The following is an 18589-nucleotide window of genomic DNA, read 5'->3' as shown; positions in this document are numbered from 1 at the left end:
GCGGAAGGTGGGCGCACCATCCTTCGCGTTTCGTACGCGTCGCACGCACGCACGTTGTCCGTCGTTACTCGCCGTCAGGGCCGGCGCGCGCGATCTGTAAGGCAAAGACCGGTGGCGCGGGGCTGGGCCGGGCCTTGAGTGACCAGGTGAGGAGGCGCCTGTTCCCCCCGGGCCCTGCGCGGCCCCGCCCGCCGCGCCGCTTTGTCCTGAGGGGTGGGGGCAGCGATGGCGGCCCGCGCAGGTGCACGGGCTCGGCGGTCCGTGAGGGGCGCCTCGGGCCTTGCGCCGCTGCCCGGGCTCGGGCGGGGCGATGACCTGACGTGCCTCTCGGACCCCGTGTCCTGCCGCCCTCCCAGCGGCACGCGGGTGAAACCTGCCCCGCCCCGGGCAGCGCGTCCCGATCCCCCCCGCTCAGTGATATTTAACTGGGCGGGCGTCTATGGTATATGCGATGCAGCAGCTGAAACTAGATGAGCCCAGCAAGGTGCTGGCCTTGGGATCTAGAACACTTTCCTCTGCCCGGTCCCCGGGTGCTACGGGCCCAGCACGGGGCTTCTCGGGGTGAAGGGGTGTTTATTGTGTGTGGGGGGTGGGTGCTCTCCGTGGTGCCTGCTGAAGTTTAAGATCCACCCCCAGGCAGGCGCCACCTGCCGTGATCTTTCCCCTAGTCAGCTGCTGTTGGCATCTCGTGGCACAGCCTTGCAGCTCAGTTAGGGATATCTGTACCTTGCTGTAGCGCATTTCCCAAGGGATGCTGCCATGTGCCTTCAGTGTGCCCCAGGTTATGATGGCAGCCTCTGTCTTTCTTTGTAGATTTCATAGAAGTTAAGGCCAATTTCATTAGTGCTCATCCTTGTAGCACTCGTGACTGGCAAATTCTTATAGTTAACATATGTGTTATGTCGCCTTTGGTGACTGTCGTGAATTAATGTTTCGCTGGTAGAAATGTTCATGGGGAAAATGAAAGCATTGAAATATTTTTTACTCTGCAAGGTAGAGCTCAGTAGCACTTTGCAAGTGAATCACACTAATTGTATTTCATTACCTACTCACAGTGCGTAGATGCACAGAAAAGCCGAATTCCTTAGTCAGTCAGTCAAATTAGGGTGGCACAAAGTGCGATGGGCAGTTGGGTGGTTTTTTAATTTATTTTTTCTTTTTCTTCTCAGAGTCAGAAATCATAATGAGTCAGTTTAACTTTGGATCTGGTTCTGCTGGGGGAGGGTTCAACTTTGGCACTCCAAAGACAGCAGCCACCACAGCACCAACAGGATATTCGTTCACAACTGGCAGTGGAGCAGGATTCAGTTTTGGGACACCAACTCAGACCCCAGCAAGCACCCAGTCTACAGGTCTGTTCTCCCTGGCCACCCCTGCTACATCTGCACAGGCTTCTGGATTCACTTTCGGATCACCGGCCACATCAACTGCAGCCCCAGCAGGAAACGTATTTTCGTTAGGGTAAGAACTAACTAGAGGAAGCATCTGTTCGTGTTGTTCTCATGAGTTGCCATAATTGAGTTGTCTTTTTCTGTAAATTTTTAAAAAATACATTGTGTGTGGGAGTGGAGAGAATCTAAGTGGAAAGCTAGCTGATAGATTAAGTCTTGTGGGGGATTCAGAAGAAGGAAGATGTTTGACATATAGAAGGAGAGCGGTTGTCCCAGGCATACCAAGTGGTGTGGAAAAGGTAGACTTTACTGAGAGGAGGTAATTAAGGAAGCCTCAAGGTAAGTGGAGTTAAGATGTGACGGGTTGTAGTATAGCGTGTTAGAACTGAGCTATCTCTTTGAGATTAAATCTGATGTTCTACAAAGGAATCTGGTAAAGGGCTGACCTTCCTGAAACTCTGCTTATCTAAAATGTTAAAGATAATCTATAAAAACCTGCCCTTCAGCAGCTTGCTGGACTATATTATAAACAGGGCAGTTCACCTTGCTATTCTTTTTCTGTCTAGGGGAAATGTACCAAAGTTAAACTTGGGCAGCAGTGGCACCACTCAGACTACAGGAATCACTGGGGGTTTTGGACTTGCTAACAGTACCACCCTTACCAGCTCTATACCAAGCAGTGTGCCTTCAAGTCAGGTAGCAGCTCCTTCTGGCTTTGTTTTTGGCCCTGCTACCACCACCACTGCTCAGGCTGGGACAACTGGAGGGTTCAACTTCGCCAGCAGCGGAACAGCTCAGACTGGAACCCCGAACTTTAATATCAGCTCTGTGGGAAATACAACTCAGCAAGTAGCACCTACAGGGTTAACCTTTGGAGCAGCCCCAGCTTCTGCCACCATTGCAGCAACTACTGCACAACCAGCCACTGCCTTCAGTCTTGGGGGACAGTCCACAGGTGAGTATCAATCTTGAATTGGAAGCCCAAGTGTTAACAGTACCATATTCGTATTAAAGCTCCTTCAGTCAGCTGACTTCTGAAACTATGTAAATGAAATGGTATTTACCTATTAAAAGTTCTAATAATGCATTGATGATTTGTTTGATAAATGGACACTGAAGTCTGCTGTTTCTGTCTGGTGTGAAATAGAATTGGTGCTGTAGGTCAGCATTTTCCAATATATACTTGCCCGAAGTCACCAGTTACCTGTAACATTTTTTCATGTAGTCTTTAAGATGGCATCTTTATGGATGGTCTCAATAATGTCACGGAAATACAGAGTATACTTTGTACCCTAAATGTTGATAGTCAGCTTTTCTTTCTTGATCCCCGACAGATAATATGAAATTTAGAAAATATACACAGTAGAACCTTAGCAGGAGTGAAATGAAGTGAGCTGTAGCTCACGAAAGCCTATGCTTAAATAAATTTGTTAGTCTCTAAGGTGCCACAAGTACTCCTTTTCTTTTTGCGAATACAGACTAACATGGCTGCTACTCTGAAATTTAGCAGGAGTGTTTTTGTTTGCTGCTGCAGATGCTGTAATGGGAAGTGACAGAGTGTGAGCATGCACTGAGTCAACAAATCAGTTTGTGGCCTAGTTAGATAGTTGCCTGTTAACCAAGCTGGACTCTTTTGTAGGCCATTTCGCAGAGGAAATTTATCTTTCATAGCACTCCAATCTAAGGCCATAATGCTGTGATGAGTGGTCTGCAGGCTTATCTCATTAAATCTTGGGCTACTGACTTACTCATGTCTTGTGTCTGAGTATCTAGACGCACTCAGATGATGGGATGAAATAAGAGTTTAGAAAGAAACAACTGCAGAGATGACAGTGGGATCATCTGATCTTTATTTTGCACGGCTTGGAATGTCTTTGCAATCATAGTTCCAAAAACCTTTGTGGAAAGGGTTTGGTACCATAGTACTGTGACTGTTATAGATGAATATCTCTTATTAGAACTGTGTTTTCTGTATGTGCTGGTTTTCAACCTCAAAGGACTGAAAAAATTCTGCCACATCCTGAGTGTCGGCAGCAAGTTGAAAAGTGGTTGCATTTGTAAAATCAGTTCTCTTTAGAAAGAAGATCTATATGTGGGCATTTATAGTCAGTTGCTCAGTGGACTGTGTGCCGGGGTTTGAAGCCACTACTGTACTTCCCAGGCCATTAAGGGTACGTCTTCACTACCCACCCGCTCGGCGGGTAGTGATCAGTCTATCAGGGATCGATTTATCGTGTCTCGTCTAGACGCGATAAATCAATCCCCGAATCGACGCCTGTACTCCACCTCGGCAGGAGGAGTAAGCAGAGTCAATGGGGGAGCCGCCGCGGTCGACCTGCCGCCGTGAGGACGGCCAGGTAACTCAAACTAAGATACTTTGACTTCAGCTACGCGAATAGCGTAGCGGAAGTTGCGTATCTTAGTTCGACAGCCCCCCCCCCCCCCACACACACACACAGTGTAGCCTAGGCCCAAGAATAGTTCCAGTACCTCAGACAGGGACAAAGTAGAAGCAGCAAAAAGTCAAATTTGACACATCAGCACGAAGTTACAGTGATGGTCTTTTAGCTATTAAAAAGTGGGGTAAAGTCTATAGCCTGGGTGGGTGATGGTCAGCTGCAGTTAGTCTGCGTTAGAGCAAGTCCTAAAAGTTGTTATGGACAGAATGTATTAGATCTAGTGAATCCCTTTGACAGTGCTGGATCTAGGTCTGTCAGAGAGAGATCAATATTAACCTGATAATAGATACTCTTAGCTCTACTTATAGGATATTGTGGGGTTTTTTTCAGTCTCTCTCCGCAATTGCGGGTATTTTAGAGTCTCTGCTTGAGAACTGTTTGCTCTTGTTTCATTCTTTTTGTATTTCTTAATCCAGGTTTAAATTTTGGAATACTGGCCTCGACAGCAGCCACCTCTGCACCCACAGGAACATTGACAGCTACTACCATCCAGGGACCTAGTTTATCATTTGGAGCCAAACTTGGAGGTAGGTGGTGACTGGGGCATGGTGACTGAAAGATGAGTCAGGGTGAAGGGGGTCTGACTACCCTGCTTGAAGTAGTTCTGTTTATTGGGGTGTGGAGAACAGATCAAAATAGGAGTGGAGTGGACACATTATACTTTGTCTTACAGTGAATTTGCTCCTTGATAAGCACCCTTCTGTAAGTTCTCTAAGCACCTTATTTTACTGTACAGCTCAATTTTACTTTGTACAGAGTTTTGCTCGTGAAAACTGTATTTCACAATTCTTTATGGGGTAAAATTAAACAGAAAGAGAAGTTTAAAGGTAATGGGGGCGGGGGAAGAGATACTTTAAAATTAAACTTGAAAAGATATGTAGTACTGATGAGGCATAATACAGGAAAACTGTTTTAGAAAACAGAAGCTGCAGAGGAGAAGACTCTTGCATCAATAGAAAGAAGATTAGTGTAGATCAAGGATTCTCAAACTTCATTTTACTATGACCCCTTTCTGACAACAAAAATTACTACATGAACCTAGGCGGGGTAGGGGGGACTGAAGCCTGCGCCCCGGGCTGGGGGGGGCCAAAGCCCAAGGGTTTTAGTCCCAGGCCAGGGGGCCTGTAACCTGAGCCCTGCCACCCAGGGCTGAAGCCCTCAGGCTTCAGCTCCAGGTGGTAGGGCTTGGGCTTCAGCCCTGGGCCCCAGCAAGTCTAACTCCAGCCCTGGCAACCCCATTAAAACGGCATCACAACCCACTTTGGGGTCATGACCCGCAGTTTGAGAACCGCTGGTGTAGATGAATGGAGAAAAGGTGTGTCAAAAGGTCCCATTCTCTGCTTTGTTCATTCTGAGTATGTGTTGAAGCTTCAGAGAGGGACATGTTTATATGGGTTTTGACTTTTTCTGTTCTAGGCTTGACTGCAACATCCACAGCTCCTACCACCACAGCTTCCCTTCTTGGTTCATCTGGGCCTACTTTGTTTGCATCCATAGCAAGTTCTTCAGCGCCAAACTCCTCTGCCGCCACAGGCCTCTCACGTAAGTCACAGAACATGTATCGGACAGTTTTCCTCACAGTCTGTCCTCGTATTGGCAAGTAGATGGTCAAGGAGTAGGTTGGCAGGCTCTGTTTGTGGTGATGGTGCTTTTTCACTAAAACGGAGGAATCGTGATAAGGCACAACTACAGTTATTTTGGTCTTTGATAGTGTCAGCTTGTCTTTGTTTGCTTCAGGACAAAAATCTTGTCAGTGATGTATCCTGTTCATTGCATAGAAACTTTTGTCCAGAACATAATGCATGTGAGAAGAGTGGCAATTTTAACTAACTGATTTTTTTTTGTGTCTGCTGTCCTGATATTGTCATCACAGCTGAACATGCCAGTGACTATGATTACGCATGTTAAACTCAGGCCTGATCTATGCTACAGAGTTAGGTTGACGTACGGCCACTTACATTGATCTAACTCTGTGAGTGTCTACATTACAATGTTGCTCCTGCTGATCTAAGTCGCTCACTAGGCTGACTTAATAACTCCACCTCCCTGAGAACTGTAGCGCTTAGGTTGATATAGTTAGGTTGATGCAGTGTCAGTATAAACACTGAATTAACTGTTCTGGCTGTCAATTCCTGGCAGCTGACAGCCCAGAGCTGCCAGTGCCCCACACTGTAAGTTTAAATTGGTGGAAGCGCGCCTGGTGAGGACGTGCACTGCTGACAGCAGGAGGGGAGTGTGGACCTGAAAAATGTAATTTAATTACTACAGTGACTGTACAGCAATGTAACTTAAGTCAACTTAATTTTGTAATGTAGCTTTCCCTCCCTGTGTTGTTATCTTTGAGATAGTGTTTATGATGCTCAGGTCAGGTCTTCACATTCTATTTTCAAGTGAGGTGCTGGTTTGCGGAAGGGTGTATGTGAATATTCGGTGGTTTTAATATGCTGCATATTTCAGTAATTCCTTTGTGGTAGGAGATGTGCCAGCTATTGTCAGTCACTTCATACCAGGAAATATTAACCCTCTTCTGCCCACTTCAGGGTAGTTAATCTCACCCTGTGTCCAACTGCTCTCTCACTTTCCAAGCCTATAAATGTGTTAACAGTCATAGTCAACAACGGGGAAACAAAGGTGACTAAGGAATTTTACCACAAGGGGTGATTTCTGCTGCTAATATAGCTATTTGTGTAGAAAAACACCACTTTGTACCTAGCCAGAGAGAGGTTTTAAAAGTCCTTTGGAGAAGTGAAAATGTGGGTTTATTGCACTACAGTCCTTTTGGCTACTGGAGAATATCTATTTTGATTGCTCACCTGTAACTTTTAGTAGCTTATGTATTTGCTGTATGAATAATAGAATAATTTATCAGATTTTCTCTAAGTACTCGATGTAAAACATAGAGTCACAGAAATGTAGGACTGGAAGGGACCTCAGTAGGTCATCTAGTCTAGTCCCCTGCACTGTGGCAGGACTAAGTATTAGACCATCCCGAACAGGTGTTTGTCTAACCTGTTCTTAAAAACCTCTAATAACAGAGATTCCACAGCTTCCCTAGGTAATTTTGTTTCAGTGCTTAAATACCTTTAAAATTAGGAAGTTTTCCATAATATCTAACCCAAATCTCCCGTGTTGCAATTTAAGCCCAGAACTTCTTGTCCTGTCCTCCAGTGATTAAGGAGCAAAATTTATCACCCTCCTCTTTATAACAGTCTTTTATGCACTTGAATACTGTTATCCTGTCCCCTCTGCTCTTTTCAAGACTGAACAAACCCATTTTTTTTTTCAATCTTTCCTCCTAGTTCATATTTTCAAGACCTTTAATCATTTTTGTTGTTCTCCTCTTCACTTTCTCCAATTTATCCACACCTTTCCTGAAGTGTGATGCCGAGAACTGGACACAGTACTCCAGCTGAGGCCTTACTAGTGTTGAGTAGAGTAGAAGAATTACTACTGGTGTCTTGCTTACAACACTCCTGATAATACATCCCAGAATGATGTTTGATTTTTTTTGCAACAGTATTACATGTAGTTCTAAGATACTGAAGCTTCAGGATAAGTTTGTTCTTGGTCTAATCAGCTGTGGCTCAAGCTCTCCAGAATGCTCACTTTCTTTGCCCCTACCCTTCAAAGAGGCTTGAGGAGGGCTTTTGGCTTGATAACGACAATCGGGTGTCCTCTCCTTTTTTAGATAAAGGCCTGTATTTTGGCTGCACTGTTTGTGGAGGTTTTTTTCCCTCCCTTTTTCTTTTTTTCCATAGATGACACTTTCTTTACTCTGTGGACCAGAGTAATTTTGTTGTTTTTTATATTATTCAGCTGTTTCAGGTGTTAGGACATGAAAGCAGAAGGTTGGGTCCATCAGTAAATACATATGCTATGTAACTTCAGGATGACCTTCATTTTCTGTCTATGAGAGAAACCATGTAATTTACCAGAGAGAGCATGCAAAACTGGGCCACCTGAAGTAAGAAATAGCCGCTCACTTGCATTAGAAGAAACCAGGCAGTATTTTGAGATCTTTAGGCTGTGTTCCTATGAACACAGCCTAGCCAGATCACTCCAACCAAATTACATTACATGTTGTAAAAACTCAGTGAGTATGGAGTCAATCATGCACCTCCTGGGGACCAAACTTGTCCCTGGTGTAACTCCATTGAAGTTAGTGGAGTTCTACCAGAAATGAATTTGGCTTACTGCCTTCATTCTGCTTACGATTTAGCAGCCCTTTTCCAAAGTGTCTCTCTGTGGGGCTTAGTAAATTTGGCAAGAGAGTCTTCTGAGTTTCGCCATATCCAGGTTGCTGTATTTGATACAGTGGATTGTTTCCATAATGAGTTACTCTCAATCCTTACTCTCATTTAGCCTCTGAGAACTTATCCTTCCAGGATTGTGTTCCCAACCTATCTTGAGCCTGGTGTTTGGGTCCTATTGCCTGTTCTAGCAGTTTGTACTTGTTGAATGTTGCATGTTTCAAATTATCCAAATATAATAGTTAGTAGCTTTGCAGCTGAATTGAGAAGAACTCTTAAAACAGCTGTGAGGCCTTCTGCATGTATTCATGGTTTCAATCTGCCATTCTTCACCTAGATGCCTGGATGTTCCCTCAGCCTACATAGTTCATTGCTAGTACAGATAAAATAGGGACCAGGGCACAGTAATTTCGAAAGGGGATCCTTGTGCAGTGGGACACAGAGGAAGCTGTTTCATTCTCTTCTGTTTACAGTTGGTGGCACCTCAACTGCAGCAACCAGTCTGGGTACTCTTGGATTCGGATTAAAGGTCCCTGGAACAACGACTGCTGCAACCATCACTACCACCAGTAAGGACTAGATTCTGAAAAGAATGAGAATGGGCATGCTGATAACACTATTGTATAGTCCCATGGTTCTCATTCTCTTTCTACCCAGGATCTGAAAACCATCCACTGTTTTGTGTTATGATACATCTGGTCCCACAATTCTTTGTGGTCATTGTGGACTTGTGTTCACAGCAAGAAACCACAGGTGGTCTTGGCTGGGGGCTGTTGGAATTTGGCAGTTTGGTTTACAGGGTTGGTGAGGGGCTGCTGTTACTGGGGTAGCATCTCCCTCTCCAGCCACCAGCCTTCCTACACAGCAGGCATAGCATTGCTTCAAGAGGCTGTGGATCTAGCTGAACATTGTGTAGGGATAGAGGGGAGGGAGAAATAGGAAGGATTAGGGAGCTGCAGTAGGATTAGTTGGGGTGACTGGGATGGGGTGGAAATAGAATAGAAAGGGAGCATCTAGCTTCTTCCCTGCCCTGGATCCTTGAGAATGCAGAATTTTGAAGCCTTTTCCCCACTTCCATCAACCAGTGGGTTGTTCGCACTTCTGAGTTGCACCCAACTGGTTGAGAAGTCCTTGTCTAGACTTAATAATAGCACAATACCAAGATCCAGGACCCAGCATCCTGTTCCTGACTCTGACAGTCAGTTGCTCTGTGATCCTTGCCTGTCTGTCTTAGCTTTCCTTTTTGTAAAATAGTAGTATTGCCGAACAAGCATTGAGGCTTGTTTCCTTAAGGTTCATAAAGAGCTTTGACGTCCTGGAATAGAAGGTGCAGTGTAACTGTCAAGTTTTATTAACAGATGTTCATCAGCATCATAAAAACATTTTTTTGTTCACCAGCTCTGCTTATAAGAAGTCCAGTTCCAAAAGAAGAGTGGTGATGCAGCTCACAAATTGCATGCTTTGGCAGAGCTATGTGTAGATCCAGTATCATAGTAGTTGGGGTCCTGCAGAACTGGGTTGAGAGAGATGTGTGCAAAGTTTGCATTGTATCTTTCTCAATATTACCTGGTTAAATACGTGCTTTCAGTCCCTCATTTTAATAGAGCCACTTGGGTTGGAAGGGAACTTGGGGATCTTCAGTCCATCCCTGTCCATTGTAGCAATATTGATTTATTTATATAGATATAGAGAAAAGATTGATTATAATTTGAAAACTAAGAGAAATAAGACACCACTTGCTGCTTATACAGGATAGAGCTTTCTAAAGTCCTCCTAACACCTTACAAAGCGTTATCTACATGTTACAAATGGAGAAACTCAAGTGAAGTGGCTAATCTAGATCACGCAGTCAAGGTCATTTGTGAATAGAACTCATGTCTCCTAATTTTCAATCTTGCGTCCAATCTGCTAAATCACAGCTGACCTCTCCTCCGACCTCTCCTCCTCTATATTCATTCCTCTCCTTTTATGTGTGGTGTGACACTAAATCTTCCCTTGCAGGCACTTCTTCTGCCCCTAGCACAGGCTTTGCCTTGAATCTTAAACCACTGACCACCACTGGTACCATTGGTGCTGTGACTTCTACTGCTACGATAACCGCCACAACAACCAGGTGAGTCCTTTCAGCCAATTGAGTTACTGTCAAGTGTCCTAGTTCAGTGGCTGAGTACTGAGTGAGTATTCAAATTCATGATGTAGTCAGTTTGTTGGATTTTGGGTGGAGGAATCAGAATAGGCTACTCCAGACAAAGAGTCTGTGGTGGGATTGGAATGCAGCAGTACAGTGAGTATTCTAGATATACTATATCCTGGCAAGGATGTTCTGTTGGGGTCTATTTATAATTCAGTGGTATTGTGGTTTACGCGAACTGTGCTGTCAGCTTTATATCTTGTCATTTTTGAGCTTGTATTCATTCTAATGCTTAATGCTTTCTCAACTTCCCGAACCCCAGTGCTCCCCCAGTGATGACTTATGCTCAGCTGGAGAGTCTGATTAATAAGTGGAGCCTAGAACTGGAGGACCAGGAGAAACATTTTCTTCATCAGGCTACCCAGGTCAATGCCTGGGATCGGACACTGATTGAGAATGGAGAGAAGGTGAGATGGCATGCCTTATCAACCTGCTTTTCACATAGGGCTAGATTTTTAAAGGTATTTGGGTGCCGAAAGATGCAAATAGCCAACCAGTGGGATTTTCAAAAGCACCTAGACACCAAACTCCCATTGGTGGGTTTTTTGGGGGGAGGAGGAAATCCCACTAGGCACCTATCTGCTGCTTAGACAGCTTTACAAATCTGGCCCAGCATGATTAAGAGTTGCCCAGATAAGATGAGAAATCTTAGACCAGCCTGTTTCTAGGAGTTGGCTTTTGTGGCCGTAACTCCAGTGCTAAATCTAAAATGTTCTTTATAAATATTTATACCACTATTTCCTCTTTCTAGTACACAATTTTCATGGTGTTTTTCTCAATCCCACCCCTTTCCATCTACCCCTACATCCTGACAGATGATTTCTGAATTCTATTACTACAGTCTGTTAAATGCTGTGTGTTCCTGTCTGGTTTTAGATTACTTCGTTACACAGAGAAGTGGAGAAAGTGAAGCTGGATCAGAAGAGGTAAGAGAGACTGAGTGCTTTAGTGAGTTGTTTTATTTTGCTGGGATAGTGTTCTTTCCATCTCCTTGCAGCCTTCTGATGATGAAGAGATTATACACCATATATAACTCTCCCCTAAGTTGCTTTCAGTAGCACACTTGTTCATTTGCCTTTTTGCAGGTTGGATCAGGAACTTGATTTCATCCTGTCACAACAGAAGGAGCTGGAAGATTTGCTGATTCCTCTGGAGGAGTCTGTAAAGGAACAGAGTGGGACTATCTACTTGCAGCACGCAGATGAGGAGCGGGAGCGAACGTAAGGAAGTGACTCTGGTTAAGCACATGATAGGGCAGAACTAATGTAGTAACATTTGCAAACAGGGAGAATTAAACTTGGACTACAGGGCATTCTACGGGGTTGCTATAGGATGAGGAAACTAGTAACAGCTTTTTCTGGAACGTAGTCTTCCCAGTGCCTTGCATTTCCCATATTGGAAGTGGGGATAGAGGAATGGGGAAGTAGAGCTGTCAATATATTTTATTAGGTAGCATCAACGGAGTTCTTTTGAGGGATGTGGACTTAACTAGCTATTTGAGGGCAGTCCATTAATGATCTCTCTAATACTACTGAAAGTGAAGTTCCATGGGTGCTGATTAGAGCCAGGGAAGCACTGTGTATGATTATTCAAGTCATGCAAGCATTTTAGGGCAAGGACTGGTGAATTCTAGTAAGGCGACCAGAGAGGGTGTCTGACTTGCCCAAGAGATGTCTTGCAGGATCTGGACCAGTTGGTTTGTTTTATTCCTCTGGCAGGGTGTGAGGAGAATATTCTCTTGAATCTTAAATGTCAAAGAGCACTGAAGACATCTCTGCTCCCAGTGTGCTCACATGTCTCTCTCCTATGAAAGAATGTTGGTGTTGCCTAGTTCGTGTGGCAAAACATTCCTCCCAGTGTACCTGGTATATCTGTTTGTTTGATTTGAAACGCTCTGACCACATCTCCTCCTATGTTCTTTGCAGCTATAAATTGGCTGAAAACATAGATGCCCAGTTGAAGCGTATGGCACAGGATCTCAAAGACATCATCGAGCACCTAAACACATCTGGGGGCCCTGCCGATACCAGTGACCCAGTGAGTATGAGCCCAGTACTCTTGTGAACGTGGTAAAAATCTCTTATAGGCCATTTTAACTTGTGTAGCTCTCAATAGTCTTCGTCGTTTGTATTTTCAGGATTTGAAGAGGATTTTACAGCTTTTACTCCCTGGTTTTTTTTCTGTTGGCCAAACTCCTGTTCCAGCACAAGCCAATGTGGCTTCCTTATGCTTCCTCTAGGGTCACGTGAACATTATAAATGCTGCCAGCAGAGAGATTGCAAAACCTCCCCACACAATCACTCACCTGTTGTATTTATCTTTTATATAAATATATTTTTGAAGTCTGGAAGATATTTTCCACCATATTTTAGACTTTTGCAGACCTATCAGATTTTGGGTGTGAACTTTGGATAGTCCTGTATGCACCACTCAGCTGCGCTAGGGACAACAGGCCATCTCTTGCTTGGGTTTAGGACCAAATACTCTTTGTTTTACACAGAGAGTGTGGCTGCAATCCTGCTTACTATTATGCTGCTTGCATATTCCTTGTGATGGATCAAAATTCTCCTCCGTCCCATGTACATCTGACATTATTTCCATCTGTTGTACTTTTCATCTTCTAATTCAGACCTGCATTCTCATCTTTCTCCTACAAATCAACTTGATTTTAATCTCCATCATGGTTTTTGCCTGTAGGCTTGTCAGTGGAGAACTTCCCAGCCTGTTCTACACCACCCTGAGAGTAAACCTTTTACGGGTATGATGTATCTGACCTCTGTTAGCTTAAGAAAGCCCAGGCCACAAGGATATTTTCCAAACCAGGGGTCCCCCATACAGCTGTACTATGTGCTACTTCTGTACCAGCTTCACCTGGGTGAAGTGACTGATAGACTTGCTAAATGTATGGAGTACTTAGTTAGCCCTGACTGCTACAGCAAGCCCTGGGGACCAGGATAGACTGGTGTCTAACTGGTATTTCTCTTACTGTTGTTCATTTCCACGTGTTACAACACAATAACTCACACCTAAAATCTTGCATCTATTTCTCTCCAGCTCCAGCAGATCTGTAAAATTTTGAATGCACACATGGATTCACTGCAGTGGATTGACCAGAACTCTGGTAAGAACCTTAATGAAGCCTTTTTTTAAGTAAAAAAAACAGACTGGCCAAAATGTCAGGTCTGAACTGCACTTAGGAAGGAAGATTGGATATCTTGAAGGGGAAGTCTAATCTCTTACTGGCCTCTCTATTCAGTGCTTAGTGGAGGGACTGAATGTTGAGAGATCAGCTAGATAGTGATTGGTGCTGGTAGTGGACTGTGCAAAACAATCACTTGTTATGAAGTTAAAGTACTAAGTCCAGTTCTGGTGTGTGTGTGTTTCTTGACCATAGATCACTAAAGAAAGATACATGAGGCGTCTTCCCCAAGTACCTAGTCTATCGTCATTTGGATTCCCCTCTCTCTTCATGCTCCATTAAAGGCCTATAGACTCAGTAGTTCCTGGATGAAGTTCCTGGACATTTGCTAAATATGTTAGGAAAATCAGTGTTCTAAAACTATCAATAGAAAATGGCTTCCCTATTGATAGTCCTGAGCATGGGCTTTTACGATGTTATCAGCCTTTTCTTTATGGAAAATGTCTTATGAGGTTCACAAATGCCAATTTTTAAAATGCTCTGGTCACCCCCATTGGCCTTCCTACCTCAGTACCTATCCTGTGGCCCCTCTCTCTTTCCTGACTTTCAGCACAGGAAGATTGCTCCTTACACTGTTAGCTGAGGTCAAACGTTCCTTCCCTGCAGGTGCAGTAACTGCATTTTCTGAGGGACACTGCAGAAGTTGCAAAGTAACTTTGAGAAGATAATACTGAGCAGATGTTATGCTTGGTATTAGAAAGGAAGATTGCTCTCCAGGGACTAGCTTTTTCCCACTAAAATATTGGGATGCTTCCAGGGTTTAATTGCTTTTTCTAAAGTTATTACACATAGTTTTCATGACCAGGAACCATCTGTCTCCCAGTAAAGGATCCTGAGTATTCCAGCTAGTTTGCATCCCTCCTTAACTGAACTTAATTAGCCACAAGGGGACACTGTTGAGTGATGTGGTGGTGCTCTTTCCAGGACTCAGGTACACTAGCTCTGCTGCAGTCTCAACTCCTGCAAAGCTGTGAATGTCCCCAAACCCATGGTTTATATTCATCGCTGTTGAAAGTAGGCACAACTCCCTTGATTTAAATAGACTTGTGTCTCCTTATACCAGAGCTGTATTTGGCTTCCAGATTCCTAAAAGGTGTTAACTTCTCAGTACCCAGTGCTTGTCATCATGATGAGACTTGACAGCTTCTGGGATGTCGCCTATAGCAGCAGATCTGTGGGTCCAGTTGCAGAAAGTATCTGGAAACATTAACCTTGTGTAAAGCAGTTGCCTGTTTCTTTTGAAGATGATTATTAAAGGGGTTGCAATTTGTTCCCTCAGTGTGAGAATTTTTCTTGTATTACAAATAGGACGCTACCAAATTCATGGTCGGTTTTGGTCAATTTCATGGTCATAAAATTTTTAAAATAGTAAATTTCATTATTTCAGCTATTTAAATTTGAAATTTCATGGTGTTGTAATTGTAGGGGTCCTGACCCAAAAAGGAGGGGAAATGGGGGTGGGGAGGGGGAGGAGGGTTTGCAAGGTTATAATGGTGTGGGCGTTGTGGTACTGCTACTCTTACTTCTATGCTGCTGCAGCCGGTGGCTGCTTTCAGAGCTGGGCAGCTGGAGAGCGGTGACTGCTGGCCGGGATCCCAGCTTTGAAGGCAGAGCCACTGTCAGCAGCAGGGCAGAAGTAAGGATGGCATGGTATTGTGCTAACCTTACTTTTACACTGCTGTTGGCGGGGCGCTGCCTTCAGAGCTGGGCACCTGGCCAACAGCTGCCGCTCTCCAGCTGCCTAGCTCTGAAGGCAGTGCAGAAATAAGGGTGGCAATACCACGATTCTCCCCTAAAATAACCTTGTGACCCCCCTGCAACTCCCTTTTGGGTTAGAACTCCCAATTTGAGACACTCTGGTCTCCCCCGTGACATCTGTATAGTATACGGTAAAAGCACACAAGATCAGATTTCACAGTCCGTGACGTGTTTTTCATGGCTGAATTTGGTAGGGTCCTAATTGTAAATCATGGCTATTCAGCCAGTTAATTAGATCACTAGATGAATTGAATAGTCCAATGTCTATTTTTAGGGGATATGCAAGTTTCAAAGAGGAACCTGTCAACTTTAGTATGATAGGGCTAGTCCCTAAAGCAGGGGTTGGAGCAGTTGATGTTACAAAATGTACTTTTTTCCCTAAATGATTCATGTGCTTCCTTTGTTCCCTTAGGGTGTTTAGCAAATATAAGAGTCCCTGTTCTTATGTACACTTCCCCATCATGTGCCCCCTTCTGCAACAGCCAGAATGGCTTGTCCCATTGGCAGGACTGGGAGAAGTGGAGCTTCTAAGATTATATTTTTCTTGATTTTAAAAATGTAAAACATAGAGATTGTTCACAAGTTTCTAAATCCCATTCCCTTAAAACACCTTTAGAGCCACTTCATAAAAGCAAAAGGAGCTCTTCTAGATAATAGTTACATCTGTTATTTTGTCTGAGGGGTTTCTTAATAAGACTTATGTAACTTTAACATTTGCATCCAGAGAGCTGTATTAGCCTAGTAAATGTGTGGGTTTTTTTAAAATATGGAACAGGCACCTACTAGATTCCAAACTCTCACATTGGTAAGATCCGTAAACACACCTTAGGCTAATCTGCTTCCCATTTCCAATGAGTCTGCTCCTTCTCGGCCCACCATAGCACCTTAAAATGACAAGAGCTTAGCTGGCGGAACACGGGTATAGTCTAGAAAATCTTAAGTCTCTCCTCTTGCCAAAATAACTCCACGGAATTTTACTTTCTTCCTGTTTCTCTTATTAAATGTTTGAGGGTTACCATAGCTGACTGGACACTGGTGAGAGCTCTGCTTTGTAATGGGACTATTAAGTTTTGAGATGCATATATTTGTAGCTGATGGTGGGGCTAAAACTCACTGTACACAGAGTGCCCTGCACAATATGGAGCTTTGAAAGGGTATTTAAATTTGCTGATTTATTTGTTCTTGAAAATATGGGCTATTGCATGTGTTTTAACACTTCTAATACACGTTAACTGCAAAGGGAAGCTTGTTTGTCCAGGAGAGGGCTTTCCTGGAGTCTGACTTAAGATTGGAATGAACTCCTGCAGACTCGAAGTACTAACACAAAACATGCTGCTTTCTATTCCAAGTGCAAAATGCATTTCAACCTGCCTTCATTAACAAAAACACATAGCATATCTTACGTTCATTAAAATGTGTATATAATAAACCCATATATAATTTTCCCTTTAAGAAGAAAGAAAACATCCCAAATGCTAGTCAGGTCACTTAATGTACTCCCAGAAGACTCTCTGATATCACATGATGTATTACAAAAACTTAAATGGACTAGAATGTCTCTGTAATACAGACCCATAGTGCAGCTTTATGATAAAGATTGGTGAAATGATTCCGGAGGAGTCACTTACAGGCTTTCAGAAAGAGTAGGCTTTTTCAGTGCAGTGCCTACAGCATACAGAACTATTACAGAAATTTTACAGACAATAATTGAGAATGGATTATAGGTCATGAAGAGGGCAGAGCGGCTTGTGTGTGTGTGTGATTTGCATATTTCCAAAATATGGAGCCTTTTCCAACTACTCATGTTCAGCAAGTGTTTAGGTTCTAACTTTGTAAAACTTTTGTTGAAAATGTAAATGAAATAACATAAATTAATCAGCAAGGAAGATTGGTGTGATGTCTAAAATGTCCTCTTGGGCTCGTCCACTTGTTTCTGGGTGTTGCTGGAGTTTCTCCCATCAAAGCCATCCAATGAGCCTTTTGTAGTTCAGCAGTGTCTTGTGTTGGGTTTTTCTCTGCCCTTCTGTTCCCAAACCTATCTTAATCATTGATCTTTACTCTTTCTGAGACACTCGTCTCTCCTCCAGACCTGTACTGCCTAGGGCTGTCTCTTATGATGTTCATGTGATCCTCATGTGTGTATTATGTTTTTCCCCCTCTTCCCACAGCCCTGCTGCAGAGGAAAGTGGAGGAGGTGACGAAGGTTTGTGAGAGCCGCCGAAAGGAACAGGAACGCAGTTTTCGGATCACATTTGATTGAGTGATCCAAGAAATATCTACTGCTGTAATATTCACTTGATAGCCATTATGTAAAAACTTAGGAAAAATAGAGTAAAAATTGTGATATCGTGTTGTTTTTTTGTTTCAATAAAATGCTTTTTCATGCCAAACCTCCTATTGTCTGCAATATCCACCTTACTGGAATTCACATTGACTCATACCATAGAGATTGCATAGAGCTTCTTAGTTCTGCAGCCTCTGTGTCCTTGTTCTGTGGTTTTTGTACATAGGTTTCATGTATTTTACTCAGTTCTTGTTTGCTGTCTTTAGAGTGTTTTAAACTACAGTGAAGTCACATGACTAACCTCGCCAGCTCAGTTTTGCTTTAAAATTGGACTTATGATGACCTATATTAAGACCTAAACTTAGTATGTGCTATTAAAATAAATTTAAAAAATTCAAGCAGTACATGTTTGCTGCTGAAGTTTTAAAGGAAGTCAGATCGTTGAACTGGTGGAATTCACTGACAAAGCACCAGGAATCAGTTTGTTGAAGTGCTAAACCAGCAGATGCAGAAAATATTTTCTTCATTTCAGTTTATTCAACTAGTTCAGTTCAATGACTAGTGCATTAAATGTTAAGATGATTAGGAGTTGAAAAACAAAACAGAAGCTTGTTTTCTCTTCCAAGCTATGACAAGTATGAATGGATGGTGACTAGAAACAGCTAGTTCCATTCATTAAGTACAGATAATACTTCCTTTGTTTTAATAAATAAGTTTTATATGCATCCAGCACATTTAAGCTTGTCTGGTTTTTATTTGGTTAAATAAAATTTTAAAATGCTGGGGTGAGGAGGCATTTATAATTGAATTCCACATCCCATCCAAATAGAGCTTGACAAAAATCACAAGTGAAAAATTCATCTACTAAAGAAATACACTATTCATCATTTTCTAACAGTGTAAATATTAATCTTAATTTAAGATATACAATTACTTAAATGTGTATAAATATAGTGTATCCTGCTGAGCAAAAAGTATCAAATTTAGTGTAAAGGCTGTATTTTATTGCAAATCTTGTTTTAATGGTTAACCAACTAATAAGAATCAACCTTTTTTA

At 43.1% G+C, this 18589-nt stretch overlaps 1 protein-coding gene across 1 annotated transcript; it reads left to right on the top strand.

The window, feature by feature from the left end:
- The first annotated feature begins 5 nt into the window (after positions 1 to 5).
- NUP62CL (nucleoporin 62 C-terminal like) lies at positions 6 to 18205 on the top strand. The gene is made up of 13 exons (XM_074964389.1): positions 6 to 146; positions 1170 to 1461; positions 1958 to 2346; positions 4267 to 4377; positions 5267 to 5392; positions 8574 to 8669; positions 10102 to 10213; positions 10554 to 10698; positions 11168 to 11217; positions 11377 to 11511; positions 12217 to 12328; positions 13346 to 13412; positions 17417 to 18205. Exons 2-13 carry the CDS (start codon positions 1184 to 1186, stop codon positions 17506 to 17508), a joined length of 1713 nt encoding a protein of 570 aa, XP_074820490.1. The 5' UTR covers positions 6 to 146; positions 1170 to 1183; the 3' UTR covers positions 17509 to 18205.
- The last annotated feature ends 384 nt before the right edge of the window (positions 18206 to 18589 follow it).

The sequence above is a fragment of the Natator depressus genome, chromosome 9 (assembly GCF_965152275.1).
Source record: "Natator depressus isolate rNatDep1 chromosome 9, rNatDep2.hap1, whole genome shotgun sequence".
Taxonomy (NCBI): Eukaryota; Metazoa; Chordata; order Testudines; family Cheloniidae; genus Natator; species Natator depressus.
This window is presented reverse-complemented; position numbering and strand designations above follow the sequence as displayed.

What these genes read in the sequence shown, in the direction of transcription:
- NUP62CL (XM_074964389.1), top strand. Translation starts at nt 1,184, where the DNA reads ATGAGTCAGTTTAACTTTGGATCTGGTTCTGCTGGGGGAGGGTTCAAC. An exon ending in TGCAACCATCACTACCACCA is followed by an intron (nt 8,670 to 10,101) that starts GTAAGGACTAGA and finishes CTTCCCTTGCAG; the next exon opens with GCACTTCTTCTGCCCCTAGC. An exon ending in CTGCCGATACCAGTGACCCA is followed by an intron (nt 12,329 to 13,345) that starts GTGAGTATGAGC and finishes ATTTCTCTCCAG; the next exon opens with CTCCAGCAGATCTGTAAAAT.